The 24,664-nt window shown below is 35.0% G+C and overlaps 1 protein-coding gene across 1 annotated transcript in view; it reads right to left on the bottom strand.

Annotated features, from left to right (window-relative positions):
- The window catches only part of BARD1 (BRCA1 associated RING domain 1), a 67,548-nt gene that overhangs the window by 28,201 nt on the left and 14,683 nt on the right, over positions 1-24,664 (bottom strand). Inside the window, exons 4-6 of the mRNA XM_012726041.1 lie at positions 16,327-17,291; positions 6,615-6,695; positions 4,922-5,094 (exon numbers count right to left, since the gene is read on the bottom strand). Of these exons, the coding sequence (XP_012581495.1) occupies positions 4,922-5,094; positions 6,615-6,695; positions 16,327-17,291 (1,219 nt within the window). The remainder of the gene's footprint in view (positions 1-4,921; positions 5,095-6,614; positions 6,696-16,326; positions 17,292-24,664) is intronic.

Genomic DNA, 24,664 nt, shown 5'->3' with positions numbered 1-24,664 from the left:
GCTCAATTAATTGCTAGCTATTAATATCTTTAGATTTACATTTTCTGAAGACAGATAAAAATGAAGATAGGCCCTCCCGGGTTGGAGCGCTGTACTGTGAAGTTTAGCCGAGCTGTGGCAGCTTCAGTGGGAGTTCAATTCCAGCCTTGGAGGTGACCCCACATGGCACAGCAGACCTCTCCTGCCACTGCTCCCCTCAGCAGTGTACTTTATAGAACTGTCTGTTCTGGTTCCCCACTCTGTCTCTGGTGAAGTCTCTCACCGCCCTTGCACCTCTGGCTATACCCCATTTCTGTATGCATAAATAAGTATTTTTTTTAAAAATGAAGATAAGGGAACACAATACATCAGTATCCCTGCCTTTTATCTTCATTACCCCTAATTTTATGATATACTTCATGTATGCTTTGTAATTATAATTTGTATGTGTACCAAGGGAAAGTACAGAAACCTATTTATTAACAACATTAAAATGAGAGATTTACATTTTCCTGGATGGTTCAATGTAAAGATAAAAAGTATGAACTAGATAACTTTGAAAATCCTCTTCTTCACAAGTGTTCTCTTTGATCACTAAGACTGATAAAAAGGAAATACGTATTAAAGGTTAAACTGTGGTGCTTAATATTTCAGTTTCTCCCCCAAAAACGGAGTTTAGAGATAGTACAATCCTTCAATGTCCTTTTCCCTTCAAGGATGACAGAACTGACCTGAGAGGAGCTGCAACACTAATGAATGGGGGAAGGAGACAGGCAAACTTAAATTTGCACTTGCACACAAATGATCACAAATGAAATCCTTTATGAACACCTTATAATTGCAAACACACCGATTTTAATTTTTCAAGTCACTTGACTTGCTGTGAAGCAAGAAAAAGCACAGAAATTCAAAGGAGCAACATACTCTCTTTTTTAAAGCTATAAAACATAAAAGATCTCTGTTGCAAGGAGATTAATTTTTTTTTAATTAACTAGGGCAGTGGGACAATTAATAGGTCCAATGGTCCGTATGATATTTTCTAATTAAAAGTTAAACATCCTTCCACGAAAAACTGTTAATGGCAGAATAAGTATCAAATCATAAACTCTACCTAATTGTAAATAATATTCTCCACACATTCAAAATGGTCCTGATGTGACTAGAAGAGCCTCATTCTTAGGTTAACATTAGTATGCATAGAAGGCAGTAGAGAGAAAACAAGTTAGTGAGTTTTTGAACAGTTACCAACATAAATATTCTCAACAACAAAGTATAAAAAGATATGAACTTTTTCTTTTTATCTGAGGTTAAAATAGGATTTATTTCCCTCAGGGGTAATAGACTCTCATTTTAGCTCACCAGAGGTATATTTCGCATGCAAAATACAAGTAAATCAGAGTTAAATAAATTAATACTGTATTCAAATGCAAGACGCATTTTAAAATGCTAAAGTTTAATAGCAAAAGTTTAGAGTACATAATAAAATATTCTAGGCAAAATGTGACTTAAAAAATAGATAGGTATCAGATTAAAACTATATCAAAATAAAAGATAAAAGTCCCAAGTAGAAATGTGATCTTCTATATACATATTTCCTCTTTAATCATAAAGATTTAAGGTCCCAAATCCTCTTTAAAATTTATACTTGAAAATCACAGTGTTTATGGAAAAACACAGGATTACGAGAACTCTGTAATGAACCTTTGAAAGTTTGTTTTGTTTTGTTTTTAATTGAAAATGAAAATGTTAAATAGAGCCCTCCCTGGTAGTGCAAAGGTTTTTAAAGCAAAGTACTGTGAAGCTATCAACAATCATTGCAGCACAAGTTCATCCCCAACCAGAGAGCTGACCCCATGGCGTGGCAGACCTCTTGCATCCACCCACTGCTCCCCTCAGCAGTATATTTCTGTGGATCTGCCTGTTCAGCTCCCCACTCTCTCTCTGGTGAATCCTCTCACCCTGCACAACTCTGGCCTGTACCCCAGTTCTTGTATGCATAAATAAATTAATCTTAAAGAAAAGCAAAAAATAAAATGGTAAATAAAGTTCAACAGTGGTATTTTAAATTAGTACTCTAGTTGGTTAATTCCTAGTCACACATTATCATAAAAAGACTTCAAGATTTCCTTCTGTCTATATTCAGTAAGATAGTTTTAAATTCAATTAACTTTGTAGTATTATTCCATTCTTTTCTACCCCATCCTGGTCTACATAAATATGCAATGACTAATTCTACTACCAAGTTGCTGACTCTTCCCACTTTCTGGACTACAAAAAGGTTGTCATCTTTTTATCTTATAAATATATACTAAATTATTGAAGCTTTCCACCAATATTTAAAGTTCTGTGATCTTAGCACCACTCTATGACAATTTAGTAACAAAAGATACCAGAAAACAAAACTTGGTAAAGTGGATCCTCAGTCATATAAACAAGCTTTCTTCCCTTTCAAAGACATCCAAGAACAACTCAAAGGTGGGATTTCTTGTCCCAGCTTTTCTTCTCTCTCCTTGTGCTAAAATATATTATTTTTCTTTTTTGCAGTCAGCTTTATCCCCAATTGAAATAATTTTAAGTAAAATTCTTATAGTCACAGAAAAAGGCAAATGTTGACTATGAAGAATCTAAACTTGATTTAAGAACAGAGATCTTCTATGAACCACTCACTACCCCTAGTTTAGTGAAGAACAATGCATACAAGCTGATCTACATATCTACTTCAGCTTACAGAGCCTTGAAGTATATAGAAACACATCTTTTTAGTATTTAGTACAAAAGACTACCATTAACGCTTGGCTTAGAAGATAACCTGAGGTTTGATGGATTTGAGATACTCGACATATAATGTAGGAAATGTAATAGGGATGGTATTTCTTATTGATCTGGTCTCATTAGTGTGCACTAAGCTAAACATCAACATCATGATTTTCCTGGGCATCCTCTTAAAAATCACTGCCTCAGACAAAACTGCAAAATTGGTTAAGTTTTGTTTTCATAGTCTATACAGGGCAATTTAAGAGTAAATTTAATGGGATAACGGGAGATCTGAACAGGCCATCAGTCAGAAAACAGATAAAGCAACCAAGTGAAGAACAACTAAGATGAAACAGAAAGAAGGAATTTACGTAAAATAACTAGCAATTTGAAAAAGGTGTGATACTATTTAGCAATAGTTACCACACTATGATGTCCTGGATTAAATTTACCCCTGCATTTGCCCTATCTAGTATCATTTACAACCACCCCTAGCAAAGAAAATCTCCTTCCCAATACCCTATACTTATATCAACCAGCCATCCAATTCAGTAGCAGTTTGGCACATGTAGCTATTTAAATTACTTAATATAGAATCTATTTTAAAAGTTAATAACCGGTAGCAACTGCTACCTCTCAATAATTCAAGAACAAGAGATGGCTAGTGGCTACACTGGGCTAGAAGTATACATAACTCCTCACCCAGACTAGGTAAGCCTGTTTAAAACAACACGTCTCTCTCAAAAGGCACTTGAGAAGGCAGACTTGCTCACTGTCTCCATCCTTACCTTCTATATTAATAAGCTCCACAGTGTAGTGAAGAATCATGATGTACAAGCCACAAGATAGACTCTATGTTTTGCCTCATTAATCCTCTCTCTGTTCTGAAGAAATAGAAAAGCAGCAGGCATCACCCATGTTTTATAGGTGAGGGCATCAAGGCACAGAAATTAACCTGCCTGAGGCTATAAAGTCAATAAGAGAGTCACAAATAAAAGTTGGATTCCCTAACACCCTGACCAGTGCTCTGTTCATTAAAATAGTCGTGGCTGATTGAAGAACCCAACAATAGAAAACTATTCCGTGTCCTGACATAAGCAACCACTTTCTCTAGAAAACAGCTCTCAATACCCACAAGAGGATCCTATCTGTAAGGTATAGATACCTGAACTGTGTATGTATGTGTGTGTGTGTGTGTGTGTGCGCGCGCGCGCATATGTGTGTAAAAGCAGGGTGAAAAAAGCCAGAAAAATATGTACCCCTTGAACTTGACACAACATTCACACTCCTATCACATACTAAGAGATAAAGAATATTTGCATACCCAAATGAACAATAACAAGATACGGTACATTCCTGCATTATAAACTTGTGTTTTAATTATTTTGTATGGTTACCTATTAAAAAAAATAAAAACTACAACCAAGTTCTTACTCTCTAAGAAGAGTAAGGCTGACTTTTGTATAAACTAAGCTTACAGAAGTAATGAGAGCACAAAGAGACAAGTCTTACATTTTCATTTCACCTACCTCATTCACTGAAAAGAGTAAAATAGTATGTAGGGAGACATGAACCAATTTATAGATTAAATATAAAAAAATTCATGTATGGCATTTACTTGTGATACTCTTGACAATGGCAATTTTTAAATCCAGCTACTAGCATTCACTAATGTGTCTTTAAGCCCTGATGCTACAAAATAATTTACACAATGCCACATCTGAATGGTGTGAAAAACCTTAATAATTCAACTGCATTTGCTGCACAACTGAATTCTTTCATATTTTGATGATTATTACCCTAACTGCAGAAAAATAAAATGGAGTGCCATATTTGAAATAATTCTAAAGTATTCAGCAAGACAAAACAATCATTTCATGATACTAGTTCTCTTATTAATAAATCTAATCAACCTACAGAATATAAAAACTAAGTGAATTTTACCAGAAATTCAAAGCTTCCAAAAGTTAACTGTTTCTGAATTAGAAGAATGAATCCCTCTCAAATACTAAAGTATCATAAAGAAACAGAGCAAGAATGCTGATTTAAATCCAGAATATAGTGACCATCTCTCAACTAAGTTATGCAAGAAAAAAGAGACCAGCACAGGTAGTAAAGCCTTTGCTTCATCACAGACTCTGACTCAGAATATAAGTCAACAAAAAAAGCTTTTACTCAAACTACTTACACAGCACTCCTGGAGGCTCCATATGACAGTAAGAGCTTGACTATATCCACATGTCCATTCTTGGCTGCATCATGAAGTGGGGAGTCATTCTGATACCCGGTGGTATTCACCAGTGCCTTGTGCTGGAGCAGCAACTCCACAACCTTCAGGTGCCCATGATTGCAGGCTTCATGCTAATTACATGAAAAAAATAGGAGTGAGAAAAGTGGTGAGGAAGAGGATTGGGTAACATCACAGTAAAACTGCATTCAAAAAAATAAATGTGAACGTCAGATAGTAAACTGATTCTCACCTAATTATACATACAAATCATTAAGTCGCTGACAGAGTAAAATTCACATTTAATGATTTCTGTGACAAGATACAAAATGATCACAACCCATGGGGGTTAAAATGCTATCATTTGAGCTTGGGTCAAACAATTCTTTTTAAAGAAAATCTATCCTTAATCCAACTATTGCTTCTAAATTGTTGTACAATTAAGAAACTGAAAACAAGGAAACAAATAGAAAGTATTTAATGACCAGACCATCGGTGAAATTCCCCAATACCCAATAGCATTCCTAAATCAGGTGTTCAGCTATGCACTAAGTGGTACACTCAGATACCACCCAACAAAGTAAATATCCTAGGAGTTTATAAGGCAACCCTCTCTAGTTGCTGAAGCACTAGATTATTTGGCTGGTGTCAGTGATAAGTAACAGGGAGAAGGTGCACAGAAAGAACTTACTGAATGAATAGCATAACTAGAACAATGGGATGTTCAAAGATGACTCACATGCAAATCTTTCCTTATGTCTAATGAAGTAGCAATGCCACTGCTGTATTCAATTTCTTCATACTGTGATTTTAAAGTATATCTATTCAATTAATGATAAATGATGCTATTTTAAGCAAACAATTTAAGGCTTTCTCTAGGAGAAAAGAATTCATATAAGCAACGTCCTTTACATCACTCACACTCTTTACTACCCATATGACTTAATTTGGCAAGGAGATATCATTTATTTATAACTTTAAGCTTTATCTACACCTGCCTCATGAAAGCCTTACCTTAGGTGCTAAATTTACAGTTCATAAGATAAGGGCATCCACCTAAACCACTGCACTTCCTGTGGCTGCACTCAAATTACAAGCTGTTGTTTTAATGTAGCCAAAACAAATAGGACATGCTTCCACATATTTATTCTTTCTTTTTTCTAGACTATTCGTCACACTGCATTTTTAGTAGTAATAAACAAAAACTTTTTAAAAATGTTTAAGCAAAGATTTCTACTGCCTCTATAATTTGCAACTAAATAGAGCATAACTGAGAAGACAGAACCACAGGAAAAATCACTACTTTGTGACACATTCCTATACCCAGTTCCTCTCACCTTTTCCCCAAGAAAACTGGCTCCAATAATATGCACTGCTGTGGGATGACACCTACTATCACTTGTAGTAATGACCTCTCTCTATATTAACTAAATTCAGCAACATAATTTAACTAGATTCCTAAATCTAGTCTAAAGGTAGTCAATTTCTTGGTGGTCTTAAATGAAAAGCAAAATGAAACTGTTTTCTCTTAATTGGTGAAAATGTTAAGTTCTTCAGATCAAAAAGAGAATATGTACATGGCAAAGAATGAGACAAGATTAACTTTAAACTCTAGCAACTATAAAACATAAACAGAAAGAGAATAGAAAACTACCAAAGGTGTCCATCCAGCATGGTCTTTAACATTTGGGTCGCTTCCATTTTTTAAGAGGTATTCAACAGAAGGTGCATCGCCCTGGTGAATAATGAAAAAAAAAAAAAAAGAAATTAATCAATTTTTAAAAAGAAATAAATGATATTTAGTCGTCTTTTTAAGATTCTGTCTTTTGTAAGCTAGAATAAAATTTCAACATCTTTTCATATTTTATTGCTTGTATGATAATATTACCTATGTATGAATTGCTCTGAGTTGCAAGTGATGGAGCATTACAATCTAATTTGTGTTGTTAGAAAAGTGGTATCAAAATTTATTTCAAAATACCAAGTCAAAGACATCACAGAAAAAAGTTGACTGATCATGACTGTTTTTAAAAGTTCTCATTTGTGAAGAACATCTTTTATACATGTATGAAAATGATTTCTATTTGTCACTTAAAACAAAGCTACTCACTGAAGCCAATGTGACAAGTGTCTTCGAAACTTGCCTTACTGGTAGTGACTCTATCCTCAATACATTAGATTACTTGTTTAAAGATTTTTTCTAAGCAAAAGGAAAATTTATTTTCTCCATAAATAACTGACACAGCTTACTCTAAAAATGGCTGAATAAATAAAGGTTACATGACAATGTGTTCAATTAATTTGTAAAGTCCCTCTTAACGGAAAAGGAATCTTTTCCCTCCAACTACCAGTCCCAAAACTCTTTTGAAGTGCTTTTTTTCCTCTGTTGGCTAATAATCTAGAAATCACTAAGTCCCCTGAATAAAGTAACCTACAACATACATTTTTATGTTCCTAAATTAATAAAATGGCTTTAAATATCTAATGGATCTAAAAAATGATCATTTCAATTAAATTGTTCCAATAAAAAAATCATTTCCCATTGTACAAATTCTATGCCTCTAGAATTAACATGTATTTAACAACTTTTGCTCTATATTCAAGTCAGTCCCAACTGAGTTCAGGAACATCTGTCAAGATAAAAGTTGAATTTCTTAAAATTCCAACACTGGGGTAGATAAACTGTTATAATCAAACAGTCCTAACCAACATGAAAATAAACACAGAACATAAAAAATGAAAAATTTCCTCATGCTAATTCTACATGATAATCAAAAAAACATATAAACCTACAGAAGCTCATAAAAATAACAAGTACAATTGGAGAATGAAAGCGCCACATGCAGTCACACAGGAACAGTGACAATTTAGAGACTAAAAGCAGAACCTCTTCAGTTTGCTTACACAGTGGGGTTTTTTTTCTTTCATATCACATCTTCAAGTCATCATAGGTATCTTCTGCTAACAAATCCAGACCCTAAATGTATACAACTAATTTGTAAACTACTTGCTTTTTACATTAAATCTGCTTTTTCCACCCCAGTACTTAAGTTTGTCATATTTTCACCATTTTACTTTATGTAAATTTAATATCATGCACACAAATAAAATTATGCTAATTAGACAGGATCCAAAGTAACTGGGTAAGCTGAAACCAATATGAAGTTTCTGGGAAATAAATTAACTTCTGCTTCTGATTTCTTTAAAGTATTTCCTTCTCTAACATAGTATTTTCTCAGAAATAAGCATTCACTTTTAGGCCTCTCATGACTCAAATGAATAATTGCGATTTTTCTTAAACTACAGCAAGAAAAAATAAATCATCTAAGGAATGAAAAAAAAATCATCTAATGAATAACATTTACCAAGACTTACAAAAAAATATTAAGTGGATTCAGTATTTCTGAATTATAACTCAGGGGCTGAAAATAAGGGAGCCTGTATGTCAGAATTAATTTTCTTATTGCTAACCTTTCATGCAAAGGAAAGACCCTTCACACATTCGTGCATATTATAATGTAAATTAACTTTTCCAAAACATACAGGCAAAAACAACTTTTTCTTTATTATTAAGGTTAACTACTCTAAAGTATTATTATTAATAAACATCCTTACAAAAAACAGCACAGGGTACTACAATAAAATGCAGTAAGGATGACTTATGGTTAAGCAATTCCATATCAAATGAACTAACCACATATCTGAAACTTCTTTAACTACTAGATGTTGCTTAAAAATAATCGTGTCATCTGGAATAGCATTCCAAAACACATTAATTACTTTCCTGGCCTCTTTATCAGTGTTCACTGAATAAAATAATTTTGCAGATGGTTCTGACAACCTGGTCATCACAGTAATACCATTATTAAAACAGTGGGTGAGGCCCTCCCTGGTGGTGCAGCGGGTAAAAGCACAGCACTAAGAAGCTAAAGCCACTTCAGCATGAGTTCGATTCATACCTGTCCCAAAGGTGAACCACATGGCGCAGCAGACCTCTCCTGACCCGCCCACTGCTCCCCTCAGCAGTGTACTTCCATGATCTGCCTGTTCTGCTCCACACTCTGTCTCTGGTGAAGCCTCTCACCGCCCCTGAGCCTCTGGCCTGTAACCCGGTTCTGTATGCACAAATAGATAAATCTTTAAAAAAAAAAAAAAAAAAAAAAACTAGTGGATGATGGGGGGGGAATGACACTGACACCAAGAAGTGTTAACAAAAATTGAAAATCAGATGCCAGGTTTGAGTTCTTCGCTTTGTCAGAAAGCTAGTATGTTGAATATGTGGTAACATGCCTTTACACACAATATAACAGGACTGCCCCAAATGATGAATTACAAATTCAAACCCTGAAAAAGACTCCTTACAAAGAAATCTCTCTAACCAAGAGATCTACCTCCCCCTTGCTAAGGTAAAAATACCATGTCATGTAAGATGCCTTCAAAATAATTATCTATTATGTCTGTATCACAAATCTATTATGACATGCCACAGTCAAATCATTCCTTTACTTCATAGTATGGTCACTGCTGTGGCATAATTTATGAGTAATCACTGCCAATTTAAGAATCTATGCTAGAGAATTCTGAGGAGATTTACTTCGGGACCTACAAATTCTCAAGTAAGGTGACATAATCAAATAACAAATCAAAATGTACTTTATGTCTAGAAAAATGTCAAATAAACACAAAAATGTTTTTATTAAATAAGAATAAACAGTATTTTTCAGTGTTAGGCATAACACTTTCTCAAAACATCTTCTGGCAAGAGCCACGCTAAAAAATCCACAGCTGGTTCCTACTGGATACTTTTCATTTGTTTATGGCCATTTCCAAGTATAGCAATTGTCCAAATATGCATTCAATATAAAATCAGTCATTACTTGATTAAATTGATTGGTTTAATAACAATAGCACTGTACACAGAATGGCACAGTAAATTGTAAAATAATTAACATTCCTCTGCTTGAAGTCGCTGGCACAAATCTAGGTCCCACAATAACGAGAGACATGTCATGGTTCAAGAATTCTGGGACCCAAAGTCTGCCCCTATAAAAAAACCTATAGTTTTTTTTTAAAGATTTATTTATTTATGCATCCAGAACTGGGATACAGAGGCGGTGAGAGGATTCACCAGAGATACAGTGGGGAGCAGAACAGGCTGACTGACTAAGTACACTGCTGAGTGTACACTTCTGTGGGGGGGGGGGGTCAGGAGAAGTCTACCACACCATGTGGATCATCTCCAGGGCAAGTGGGGATCGAACTCACACTGAAGTGGGTTTAGTTACTTAGTGTTGTGCTTTAACCCACTGTGCAACCAAGGAGGGCCCAAAAGATCTATTAGTTTTAAGTAATACAGTTTTAAGTAACAGAGTTATAATGTTTTCCTACTCTTTCCTTTAATTTCACCCTGATCTCTCTTCACATAAAAAGGTTTTTCAGATAAAATTAATAGGATAATAATCAGTGCCCATATAAAGAAAAAAAGTGCCCCCTAATTCTTATGTTAGATATAGAGACTAGGTTGACAAAAACAATTACAGGAATAGTAATTAATAGAAGTTCCTTTTGTAGATTGAAAAAGGGATTTTTCCTTAAGGGCAGGGAAATGTCAATGCACTCGGTGTTGGTGTTTTCTGACTCCTAGTTCCTTAACATTAGATCCTTTAAGATGTATATTCATTGAGCTATTAACAAAGTGATTGCTTAAATTGTAATAGCTAACTGATCAACATAGAAACATTCTGTTTATTGATAACTGATCACTATAGGAATATTGTTTGATAAATGACATTCATAGGAATATTTTGCTTGATTACTGACCACCATAGGAATATTTTGTTAGACTGGTCACTTTAGGAACATTTTGTGTATTAATTGTACCTTTTATCAATGAATGATGAATATCACAGTCTCAATAAGAGATCATAAAGTCCTGAGCTGTCTTTAAGAAAATATGATGATTGTTATCTTTTGCTTTATGCACACACTGATGTAATCTCTCCACTTGCTTATACTGTATAAATAAAGACCTGCTGGGACAATCGGCAGAAGATGATTTCACTCTAATCAGGTGTCTGCGTCTCCTGATTTTCCTTACTCTCTCCTGTTTCCCCTTACCTTCTCTCCTTTTCTCTCTCTCACCTTCATCAATACCGTCCTTTCCTGTGGGAGACCCTCCCTACCTCAGCTGAAGCTGGTCTTCAGCAATCTTCCATTTATAACAACAACATGTTTCTATACATTCACATCAAAATACCAAGTATAAACAGAGAACCTAGCAGATCTTAATTTTGATCCTGGTTAAAGGAGAATGTTCACAACATCCCAGAATTATACTAATGAATATTCTGCTTAGTTTCCATAATATAATAAAAGTACAAATAAGAATTTCAAGAATAATTCTTCATAGGGATTGCATTCAAATGGTACGGAATATATGTAAAAACTAATTGGGTAGGCTTCATGATTCTGAAAGAAGAAAGATTTGAGAACTGACAACAGAAACAGTATTTCTGACAATATAGTAACTACAGTCAGGCAGTCCAAATATTAAGGCAGTCTGGATATTTAAGAAGAGTCTTCCATTGCCAAATTACAGAGGATACAAAGGTAAGTAAGACGACTGATGATGCTTTATATTTACCCAGAAAGAAGTCTTACTTCTATAAACGGATCCAAAAATTCCTGTTCCCATGTGAAACAAAAGTTTATAAAAGCAAAAGAATGAGGAAAAAATGGGCATCTACAGTAAAGGACTAGTTAAATAATGAAAGTTTATGGAAATCTAAACTTTAAAATTTGTATAGTTGACTACAACATGGAATGTGTTTGTTCCACATAAAGAAATTTGTGAAAGATATACAAAAGATATACAAAAAAGTAAGGAAAGTAGTTAACGGGAGGGTCTGGCAACTACAGGTGACTGGGAGCAGAAATGGAGTAAAGCTTTCCAACATAGATGCTGTTATTTGTTCTTATTTTTAAAACATAAAATTACTGCTTGTGGTCCTCCCTGGTGGTGCAGCAGGTTAAAACACAGAACTGAGAAGTTAAAGCCACTTCCACATAAGTTCCAGCATAAGTTCCATCCCCTCCTGCCCTGGAGATGATCCACATGGTGCCACAGACTTCTGACCTGCCGGCTGCTCCCATCAGCAGTGTACTTTGACCATCTTCCTGTTCTGCTCCCCACTCTGTCTCTGGTGAATCCTCTCACCAGCCCTGCACCTCTGGCCTGTATCCCAGTTCTGTATGAATAAATAAATCTTTAAAACAAAAAACTACTGCATATATTTTGAAATTTAAATTTAAATGAGGGGCCCTCCCTGGTGGTGTAACAGATTAGGACACAGCACTGCATGCTAGCTGCAGCCACTTCAGGGCAAGTTCGATCCCAGCCCTGGAGGTGACCCACATGGCTGGCAGACCTCTCGTCACCTGTCCGCTGCTCCCCTTAGAAGTGTACTTTGTCCATCTGCCTGTTCTGCTCCCCACTTTGTCTCTTTGTCCAACTGCCTGTTCTGCTCCCCACTTTGTCTCTGGTGAAGCCTCTCACCGCCCCTGCACCTCTGGCTTATTCCCCAGTTCTGTATGAATAAATAAATCTTTCAAAAAATTTAAATGAAGGGTAAAACTCCAGGTAATAAAATCTGAGGAGTCATAATTGAAAACTAAATGAACATAAATAAATGCAACCAAAATTATGAAAAGAATCTATGAATTCTGAAAAAGATTTATTAAGAAGGTAGGCTATGAGCTAGATTTTGAAAGGAACAAAGGGAAAAGATGCAAAGAATATGAAGCATAGAAAAGAATACATAAAAAATTATGGTTAACATTAATGAATATATGTGAATAACTCATAAGACTAAAGTCCCATGTGACAGGACAGAAGGGTTCAAATCATGCCTGGGTGGAAAATTCACTCATTTATTCGATAAATATCAGTAACATTCTACCATGTGCCAGGTAAAGTTCTAGATACCATAGATAAAACAGTGAACAAATGTAGTCTTGCTATCATTCTAAAGCCCAACAAGAAGCAAAGTGATCTATAACCATGTAAGGAAAATAATGGGAAGAAAAGCGAAAACCTGAGGACTGTTATTTTAGAACAATCAGGAAAAATATCTCTAAAGAGGTGGTATCTGAACAGAAGCCTGAAGGAGCTGTGTGAGGCACAGGATGAACTATGGATTTTATTTAAGTGTAGGGGAGCAGAAAAATAGAAAATTCCGACAGTTCAGATTATGCTGGCTGTCCTACATAGCACTGACTACCAGAGTGTAAAAGAAAGCAGGCATGTAGTCAGAAGTTACTTCAGTGGTATAGATGGAAGAATAACTAACCTCCCAGCCCCAGAACAGTCTGTATCCTAATCCCTAGAACTTGTAAATGTTATCTTACATGACGAAAAGAACTTAATGTCATTAAGGATAAAGACCTTGAGATGTGGACATTATCTTGCATCACTTGGTGGCCCCAGACTCAACCTATGAGTGAAAACATTTTCCTAGCTAGGCCCAAGAGACAGGCCACAAGAACTCCATTCATTGTTGCTGGTGTGAAGGACTGTGGAAGATTAAGGAATGGGACAGTCTCCAGAACCTGAGAACAACCCTCAGCTGTAAGATGGAAGAAAACAAGATGGAAGAAAACAAGATGGAAGAAAACAAGATCTCAGTTCAACAACTGTAAGAAATATGCAATTTCTGGAAACATGAATAAGCAAGAAAACAGGTTCTCTCTTAGAACCTCCCTCCAGAAAGTAATGCAGCTGACATAATGACTTTCTTCTGGTGAGACCCAAACTAGACTTCTAACTTACAGAACTACAAGGAAAGCAATGTGCTTGCTAGAAGTTGGTAAGTCTACATGCAGTAATGTATTATAACAGTAATAAGGCCCAAATTCAAGCAGTCCGGGCAGGAAAAACAAGTAGCTTCTACCAAATTAGCAGCTATGGAAAGATTCTGGCCAACAAAGTTGCTCAGAGGTAAGTCTGGGGCAAGATACTAAAGAATCTTCATGTCACCATGTTCGGAGATCATTCTGCAAAGTTGTGATCAGTCAGGGAAGCCATAGTCCAAGAGGTCTGAAAAAGAAAACTGTAGGTTTCTCTGCCGTATCTCAGTGCATATATCAGCCCACACAACACAAGTGTCCAATCTTAAACAAGGGAAACTGGAACTGTGAGTCTAGCAAGATGCTTAGGGCAAAGTAACAACATCTATCTTTTGATACAAAAACACTGGTACTGCCCTTTATTTGCTTTGCTGCCTGAAAGGTCATTAGATCTATATTAATTATTCAGTGGTAGTAACTCTTCTCTGCTCCTTCTTGCATTTTAATTTTAACCTCAGAGCTACCTCAATCCTTTGCTAAAGTAGAGGAGTCAAAATTACTAAGATAGCAGAATTAAATATTCACTTCTCTACTTTAGAAGGTATTCAATTCCAGGCTACAAACTAAAAAAAAAAAGACAAATGAAATGACTACTATTTATAAAAAGGTAAGTATAAATTCACTGATTTTTTTCTCCCAAGTATTCCCCAAGCATTTTTCCCAAGTAATATTAAAATCAACCTGGGGTGATTTAATACATTAAATTCACAATAAATTTTTAAAATACAATGCTACTGTTAGTGGTTTTAGAAATCCATTTACTTTTCTTAAATGTGCTGTTATCAGAACAGCCAGCTAGTGACAATAGTAGTATCTGAAAAGTTAAAAGAGAATCAAAATGTGTAATTCTAGTTCTGGCAAAATTCTAAGAAAACTGACAATAAGACAGAGCCTCAATGAAGCAATTGTGAATGTACAAATGGAGTAAAGCCACAAAGACAACATCACACCACCAATTTTTTGCTGCCTTAAGTCTCTACCGTGGATTTCCCATAGTCTAACTACAGTCTGTGGGCCAGACACCTGATGTTTCATATTGTTTATGGCTGCTTTTGTACTATGATGGCAGAGATGGGAGTAGTTAAAGAAACTACATGGCCTGTGGAGCTAAAAATATTTACTCTAATTGTTCCTTTAAACAAAAATTTTCCAAACCATAACCTAGGCACTATAGAGCAAAAGAAGTAGATATTTGCCCATGGTCTGAAAATAACACCCAGAAAGCAAATTGTAGAAACTAACGCACCCTATATTCTTATGTATCAGTCAGAAAAATGGACAAAAGAATAATTACTATGCTAGCAACAGGTGAAGCCTTAACAACATTATGTTGACTTACAAAAGCTTATATGTATTATATATTTTTATACTATGTATATGTATATTTTATACACAGATGACAAAAATTTTAATTTTCTAAGTTTAGCTTTGAAGATTCAAGCTAAAATGCAAGCAAACTACAAAAATTCAAGCATTCAAAAGATTTGTAATCACTAGCATAGTCATAGTGAAAGATCATCCCTTGTTGGCCTCACCTATAAAACATTACATTTGTCATTTATGAAGATAAAAAACTAACAGTTGGTAAAAGATCATTTTTGTTCTCTTCCCTTTCTCCACAGGAAAATATAAAAATCTCCTGCTCTGAATGTCTATTCTATGTTCTTTCCAGATGTTTTGTGTTGCTTACCAGTCTTATGACTTGGGGGTCTTCACGGGGTTCCCTCTAACCTCCCAACATTCTCTATCCATGCAAATGAGAGCGGAGGTCAAAAGCTTTGGTGATAACTGTTCTCTTTCCCAGGCAGTACATGTATCAATTTCAAAGATTAACCACCTCATGCTCACAAGTGAACAAGTTTCCTAAAAAATGAACACTGCCACACCCCAGGTGCTGAGACAATACATAAGAGATTCAACTCCAATGAATAGCGGGGGGAAAAAAGAAACGGCAGGCTGTAGAACACAGAGAAGCTTCTTTGTGATGAACCACAGGAGCCACTGGTAACAGTCATATTTCTAGGTTATTGGTGAAATGTAGCAACCACATCTTTCAACTAGCACATCAGGATTTTCAAACATACATAGAAGCTTGCTGCCCCTCACAATGCCTGAACTCTTATGCCAAGACGTATGGCCAGTACTGCCATGCAATTTATTGTATTCATAAAGAATGAAAAGAAAGGGTCAACAAATTGATGAAGCTTGAGAAAGTCTATTCTGGAAAACACAAAAACTAAAGCACTTAAAGCAGAAGCTAAACTACTGAAATGATCAGTTATCTCATGTAAGATCATGGCATGCAGGAGCCACCACTCACAGTCCCTATGAATTGTGTTTCTCTAGTTCAAAGTTACCGTGTGTGGTAAGTTAACTAGTAGTCATGTGATTTTCCACACTCTCCAAAGTAACTTTTATATTAGGTCTCATTCAGAAAATGCATTTCAGAGTAAGCATCCTACCTTAATAGAAGCAATATGGAGCAAAGTCTCTCCTCTGTGATTTCTCTTCACTGCCATAAGGTTACTTGGTGACAGCTTCATAGTTGAAGGGCTAGATATCATTCGTCTATAACTTGCACTATTCAGTGTAGAAGGTGGTGTGCCTGGCAAAAAGTTAATGGGTTCATTTATTACAGTGCTGTTTTTCCTTCTTGATTTGTCACCAATCTTAAGTCTGCTAGAAGGTGGTGAAGAACAGTCAGGCAATGGTATGTTTTCTGAGAGCACTGTCTGTTTAACAGAATTTCCACTAGTGCTTGGAATGCTGCTTCTACATCTCTTAGATATGGGACTGGAAAGCCTTCTGTTGCAAGATCCACGTCCATGTTTTCCATTACAATTTAAGGGCAAGGACTGCTTGGATGGAAGATCATTTTCACAGAGATTCTCCTCAGGAACTATTTTATTCTTACTCTCAATTTCTGGAGACACTATATGTTCAGCCAATGGTAAGGATATCTTTGTTAAGCTTTCAAAACCTTCAGACTCTATTACAGAACCACTTGCTAGCAAGTCTATTTCACCATTTCTTGGAGGGCTAGCGCTAAGAGATGCTTGGCTGGAGAAGGCGACCAGTTTTTTCTTGCACTCTTTAGACTCAAGTTCACAGTGTTCTGTTTCTGCCTCTAAATTCCATTCTTGGTGGATTTCAATTAAAGTTTTCTTTTTTTGTTTTTTTCCAGACCTTGTAGAAGTCTTTTTAGGTCTATCAGAAGTATTTGCTGGAGGAGTTGTAGAAACAAATTCATACAATGAGGCCTGCTGAGTATTTTCATTATTTACCATCTGAGGCTGGGTTTGTACCGAAATTTTACTCACAATATATCTGACCTTCTTACTTCGAGGGCTAAACCACATTTTTATTGAATTCTTCTTATTTTCTGCATCATTAAATAAGCTTTTCCTAGATGTATCTTCTTTCAAATCTGACAGAAAAAAGAAAATCCATTTTATGAACATAGCCTTTTCCCATGTTGAACTCTCAAAGAATTTTGTTGACAGTTCTCCTAAGATAAAGCAGCCTTTTATTTGTGTACCTTTCTCTCTATGAATTCCTTGCGAGTAGAAATTCACTCATTCAACAAATATTTACAGGATTCTACTCTATGTAGGCAACATTCTAGGGGCTGGAGATACAACAGAGAACAAAATACAGAACTTATATTCTACCAATGATAGAATATACAAACAAATTCGTAGGACATACATTATGATAAAACAAAATCCAACATCCATTCACGATTGTTGTAACATGCCCAGTACTTAGGGATAGGAAGGAACTTCGACTAATGTGTAATGTGAAATACACATTAAAAAAATACAACTAGTATCATGCTTAATTGTGAGAGACTGGGAACTATTATTTTGTTCCTACTATCAAGATCAAGGAAACATGTCTATTCTCATCACTCTTATTCAAAACGCTATTGAAAGTCCAGTCAGTAGGATGTAAGAAAAATATGTAGGGGGCCTCCCTGGTGGTGCAAGGGGTTAAGTCTCATCACTATGAAACTATTGGCAGTCAAGTTCTATCCCCAGCCAGGAAGCTTACCCACATGGCCCAGCAAACCTCTCCTGTCCTGCCCACTGCTCCCCCTCAGCAGTATATCTGTCAATCTGCCTGTTCTCTCCCCACTCTATCTCTGGTGAATTCTCTCACTGCCTCCCGCCTCGGACCTGAACCCCAGCTCTTATATGCATAAATAAATACATCTTTAAAAGAAATAGAAAAATATATAAAAGGCACATAGATTGTTGAGGAAGATATAGAACCGCAAGTATATACAATATAATTGACTATGCAGAATATCCAAGATAGTCTTTAACACTAAAAAACAAGTGACCTTAAAAAGGTCAGAAAATACAGTCAATATACCAACTTCAACTATACTTCTATATATGAATAAACATAAGTTAGAATTTTTTTAAAACGGTATATAATCACACCAAAAAACCATAGGAATAGTTCATTATAAACCCAATAAAATATGTACAAGTTATGTTTGCTGAAAATTAACAAAACATGTATGAAGGAAATTCTGCATGAACAGAAAGATATACTATGGTCATAAATCAGAATACTCAATCTGTTTAAAATGTCAATTCTCCCAACTGTTATCTATAGACTATCAACTATTCTCAATGAAAATCCAGCAGGCTTTATAAAACAGAGAAGCTAATTATGAAGTTTACATGAAAAAGCAAAGAAATTAAAATGGAAAGGCAAAAGACTAGAACCCAAAACTGAAGAACAAAGTTGGAGAACACACACTAATTTCAATGTATGTCAAGAAAAATGAATCCAAAGGATACAGTCACAATTCATTAAATACCATCTAATATACTCTCAAGTAATGTAAATCAAAAATTAATGAGAATCAACAAACTATGTACACAAACATACTAGAGTAAGCAAAAAGAATCAAGACACAAAAAAGTGCATTAAAATAGCTGAAATTAATCTAATATGTTAAATTTTAATGGCAAATATCCCAATGGGAAAAGGCGGCAGTTACTGGAAAAGGACAAGAAGGGTTTCTAGAATACTGTTTATTCTTCTGGGTGCATTCAGTTTATGAATATTCATCAAGCTACACATTTACACTTTAAAAAGAAATTTTCAAGAAAAACACATTAATGACCAGAAATTAAAACACAAAGATTCAGTTTTAAGAGTTTCTTTTTTAAAAAAGCCGCTGTCCCAAGATACATGTTGCATTTTGTACTAACACCTTGCTGTGTTAGCCAAGGTCATCAAGAAGTCTGAGGAAGCTTTTTGAGTTAAGATCTAAATGACAATAGGGAAGCAGCTATGTAAGGATCTAGGAAAGTATTTCCAAGCAAAAAGAAAAACAAATGCCAGTGTACTAAGAGATGGGAATAAATTTAGCACATTCGATGGACAAATAGTCAATGTAGCTAGAGCTTGGAGGACCGGAAAATGAAGTCAGACAGGTAAGTAGAAGTATTGTATAAAAACCTCAATATGAGGTATTTTTGTTTTTGCTCTTCATCCCATCAAACGGTTAAGTGAGGGGGCACAGTCAGTCCCTTGGTAGTTATACAATTGCCTGCCCTTTCTTTGTCACTTACAAGGAACTCAACATACAACCATATTAAGAATATGGCAATTTCAGTTCTACCCCGTGACCTCAGAAGGGGAAGACCTCTAGAAGTTGACTCAATCAAAAGTGATCAATGATTTTTCAAAACGTTTCCTATGTGACAAACATCTATAAAAAACAAAAATGACTGCTTGGAAAGCTTTGGAACTGGTGAAGATGTGGAGGTGCTGGGAAAGTGGAGCACCCAGAGAGGGCACACAGCTCTATGTTGTCTCCCAGATAGTTGCTCTTGTGTATCTTTCACCTTGGTACTTCCTGAGTTATGTCCTTTTCTATTGAATCAGTAAGCTAGTAAGTAAATGTTTTCCTGAATCCTGTGAGCCACTCTACTAATTAATCAAACCCAAGGAAACTGTGGAAACCTCCAATTTCAGGATTGTGGAAGCCTCCAATTTCAGTTGGTCAGAGCATGGGTTACAATCTTGACTTGTGATTGGCACCTGAGGTAGGAGAAAAGATAGAGGTAATCTCATGGGACTAAGCTGAACTGCAATACTATCTCCAAGTAGTATGAGAATTCAATTAACTGAAGGTTATCCAACTGGTGGCCTGAATGGCCTGATGTGTATAAAACCCACACATCTGGATAAGAATGAAGTAAGGAGAGCAGAGATATACAGAAGAATTTCTTTACATTATATATACTGTATTCTGTTTTATACCTAACAATCTTGTCCACTAACAGATGTTCAAGAAAAAGCTATTGAATTAATTTGGATAGACTTCCAGTTTTCTAGTTCTGGAAATAAACACTGCCAAATGTCTTTGTTTTCACCTTTAAGCCCATTCATATTCTCAACAATAAAATTCCCTTAAAATTCTCTCCCACCCTATTCATTCATAGAAGTAAAACCCACCAAAAGTTGTTAACACATAAGAGATGTTAAAAAAATTATTTGATAATTCTCTCAAAACTTAACAAAGCAAGTTAGAACTCATTTCAAGAACTGAAAGACAGCTTGAGTATCCTCCAATCCAATTCTCTCATTTTGAAAATCATGAATTAAAGAAAAGAGAGGAAGAGAGTCTGCTAACTCCCAATAAAGTGCTCTTTTCTCCACACAAATTGGTTTATCAGGAAGCCCTTTTGAGTATAAAAAGGACACAGGAAAGGCTGTGTAGCTAAAAAATTACCACCTGAAAACAGAATAGTGACTAGCAAATAACTTTATATTGACTGTCTTCATTATCCAAATTAAAGACAGTATATTAATAAACTCCTTTGACAAACTGAGACACTTGGAATATGTTCCTATTAAAAAAGAAAAAAGAAGCTGGCCCTCCCTGATGGCACAGCAGGTTGGAGCGTTGCAGTGTGAAGTCAAGCCAATCAAACCAAGGCCACGTCAGTGCAATTTAGATACCCGCCCCAGGAGGTGATCCACGTGGCATGGCATAGCAGACCCCTAATTTCTGGCCTGCTGCTCCCCTCAGCTGTGTACTTTGCCCATCTGCCTGTTCTGCTCTCTACTCTGTTTCTGATAATCCTCTCGCCACCTCTGCATCTCTGACCTGTAGCCCCATTTCTGTTTGTATAAATAAAATCTTTAAAAAAATTTTTTTTTAAAGGAAGCTACTGTAATTATGGTGTTTTCCCAGAGAAGTCACTTTGCATTCAAGATGAAGAGAGTACTATATAAAATGTTTCTTACATTACAGAACCTAAAGAAAAATGAATCAAGCTTTAAAACTAAGTTAATTTAAGAAGAAAGCCAATAGAGCTTGTCATAATGACTGGTAACAACTACAGCACATGAAATAAATGCATCTCATGTCATTAAGGTGTTATATAAAATTGTCACATGTGCTTATTATTGAGACATTTTAGTACTTTAATAAATATATTTCCTATTATTCCCAGGAATAAATTTATTTTCAACATTATCATGTCTTAAAATTTTAGAAATTATGATATATTATTTTGTATTCCTTTTATTGTTGGATATTTTATTCACACAGATCATTTTGTTTTATTACTTAAACAGTGTAAAATTACTAAATGCATCAGGTCTAGTAGACAAAAATCTCAAATCTGTAAAATTTCAACATTTCTTTTGCCTATATTTTGTACAAAATAAAACCTACTATATGATTTGTCAAATAAAAAACAGAACCATATAAATAGCAAGAAAATAAATTCTGAAGAACAAGTAATCATTTAACTCCAGAAAGTTTAGAGACATGATCCTTGCCTGTCGAGACTTCACCCTCTCCGCTCCAGTCCAAGCAGCAGCCCTGCCTCCTGGTGGAGATGGAAGCAAGGGACTGAAAAGAGCCAGAAAAGCCCAGTGGAGGCAGTGCTCCCACATTCCTTTAACACTCAGCTGAACATCACCTGGTCCATAAAGTGATATTAGACAAGATCCTGGAAATCAAAAGAAACATCCACTCACACAGAGACTTTATATCAAAATTCAACAAGGTCTTTTCTCACCAAGTCATTTCTGATATAATCTAAAATCAAGAGGGAAGGTCAAAATGAAGTGTTAATGGGATTACTTTGTAAGATGATTCAAAGGATTACAAAGATACAAAGGTTACTCCTCTGGTAGTCTATATAAAAACTTGTATTAGATGTCTATAACTGATTTTCAACACAGATGATGACACTTTCAATTGAAAACAAGTCAAATTCTAAAATCTTCAATATTTATAAAGCTTACAAAATGTAGATTTAGATAATGAATGGAAAATTAAGGCTTGTAGTTTGTAACAACATATGCAATAAACTGAAAACTCTATATCTAAATGGACAAAAAATTTCACTCTCAGGTGTAAACATTTCCTAACTTACAAAGGAATACAGAAAGTAAATAATCAAGTAATTATATGTGCAAAGTAATTTCACTAATCATCCAATAATAATAAAATCACCCAAGACTTTAATTATGTATCTTGTCCTAAGTAAGGACCTCCACAACAAAAATAGTTATAAATTCTGAATTTTAAACAGTATATCTAAGGCAAGACTGCAAAACACCACCACTGCAGGAACATAAATCATACCATTAACAACTACAACAGATTTTATGGGTGACTGCATCTAAGCATGATAAATTATTATATTCGTTTCACAAAGAAAATATTGTTCCTCCCTCTACATTTCTTAATGATGATATTTAAAAGAATTCTATTCTCTGAATTGAAATATTTCTAAATACATCCCAAAATATCAAGGAAGAGATACACATGTTGCTAAGGAATTGCTTAGCCAAGTTTTTTTCTTAAAATTTAATAAAAAACTAAAGGGGAAGCAATTAGAAAATGTGATTTAGCTATCATTAATCTACAAAGCATCATAATGATGTACATTGTGTGCCTTTCAAATTATTCTCTATTATAGGTTTCACTGCAGAAGTTGAGAATCTCTTTGACAAACTATTCCCTTATTAAAAATCAAAAGAAAGTGTTTTGCTACCATCTGTGCAACATTAACGCCTTCACTAAAGAATGATTATTTTGTAAGAAGTATTCAGTTCTGAAAAAAAAAAGTATTTAGTCCTATTTTTACAAAAAAAAAAAACAAACAGCAAACAGCTATTCAAACACTCATCTTCATCTATTATAGAGAAGTCACAGCACATAAGAAACACTATGTAATTCGCTAAAGACTAGCATCTCTCCTGAAAACAGAAACAGAAAAGGAAATTGTGATCTTATGAAAGCATAATCAAAGTATTTCTTTAATGCCAACATATGCTTCAAAGAAGATGACCAGCAGCTGCAAGGTCTGATTTAATATGATGAGGGGGGCAAGAAAAAATACAAACTTTTCAATTTAACTCCATTAGTAAAAAAAAGCCTATTACCTTGTGAAGAATATGGTAAAAATTATCCATAAATGGTTGTCAGAAAAATTTATGACAATCTCTTCTCTTAAAAGTACAATGAACTGAGAAATATCTGTTCAAGTATTTAGAAGCTCATTTTAGAAAGTATTACTATAAATCAGGCTTCTTTATCTCCAGTATACCAGATACTATGTCCATGATTTGACAAGTTCTTCCTAATTACCCACCTTCATTACAGTAATTATATATTTTATAATAAATGTAGGTAACAAGGTTCATTGGTAAGATAAAGTGTAACATACAGGGCGTTAAAAAAAAAAAAAAGAGAGGAAAGTGTGAGCTGTTCAACCATTTCACTTATTTCATCATCTTCAATGCTTGGTCATTTAACAGAACCAAAGGATGTTGGAGCTGGACCCTAGGGATCACTGAATATAACAGCATCAGTTTATAATGAGGTCCTTTTCCAACTTTCTTACTATAAAGATGGTATTTGTTCTCAACTATTAGTTCCTTCTACCTATCCACTTTATGTCCCTTTACTTCACAAGTACTTGATAGATAATAAAGTAAGAACTTCATAATATATACTGAATGGATTAAACTATAAGGAAACAAAGAGAAATACACCCTATAGTCCTCATAAGACTTTCAAAGCTAATTTGCTTTGGGGGATCTCAAGAGGAAAAGCTGATAATATTAATAGAGCTTACAATCAGTAGAAAGGTTCTGTACATAGAAATTAAAGGTCTGGTTAGATTAACCTAAATTCATTATCCTCTTCTATAAAAGGAGCAGAGGATGCTATCATTAAAATTGTTGCTAAATTGTTGAAACCAAAACTTAGGAATTTTTTTTAAATAGTTTTAATCTAGTCTTTTGGATCTGAATTAATTTTAGCACTGCCAATTTTTCCTCCAACTCAATTCAACAAATCCCATAAATACCTTTATTGAGGTCCCAGATCTCATCTACAGAATATAGGGACTAAGGTCATCGTCCAACTTCTAAGATTCTGTTCATATGTTATGATCAGAGTGAAACTTCAATTCATTTAAAAAGAAGCATGATGAAGTCAGCAATGCTAAACTCTGATCACAAAGTAATATTACTCGTTATAAAAAGAAAAATGGACACAAAATGACCTTTGGAAAATTAATCACCATAGTCCTGTCACCAAAATCTACAGCATTCTGAAAGGTCTCAGGTTCCATATAAAACCTTTTCCTACACCCACGAATTTTCCTAGATGCATTTCTTATTGGCGAAATATTCATGGTTCACAAAAAAAAAAAAAAAAAAAAACAAACTGATGATTCGAAAACCAACAAAAAAATCAAAAATACAGTTTACTGCAGCACTGTAATATTTTTAGAATTGGAA

Source organism: Condylura cristata, unplaced genomic scaffold, assembly GCF_000260355.1.
Source record: "Condylura cristata isolate star-nosed mole 26May11 unplaced genomic scaffold, ConCri1.0 scaffold00002, whole genome shotgun sequence".
Lineage (NCBI taxonomy): Eukaryota > Metazoa > Chordata > Mammalia > Eulipotyphla > Talpidae > Condylura > Condylura cristata.
This window is presented reverse-complemented; position numbering and strand designations above follow the sequence as displayed.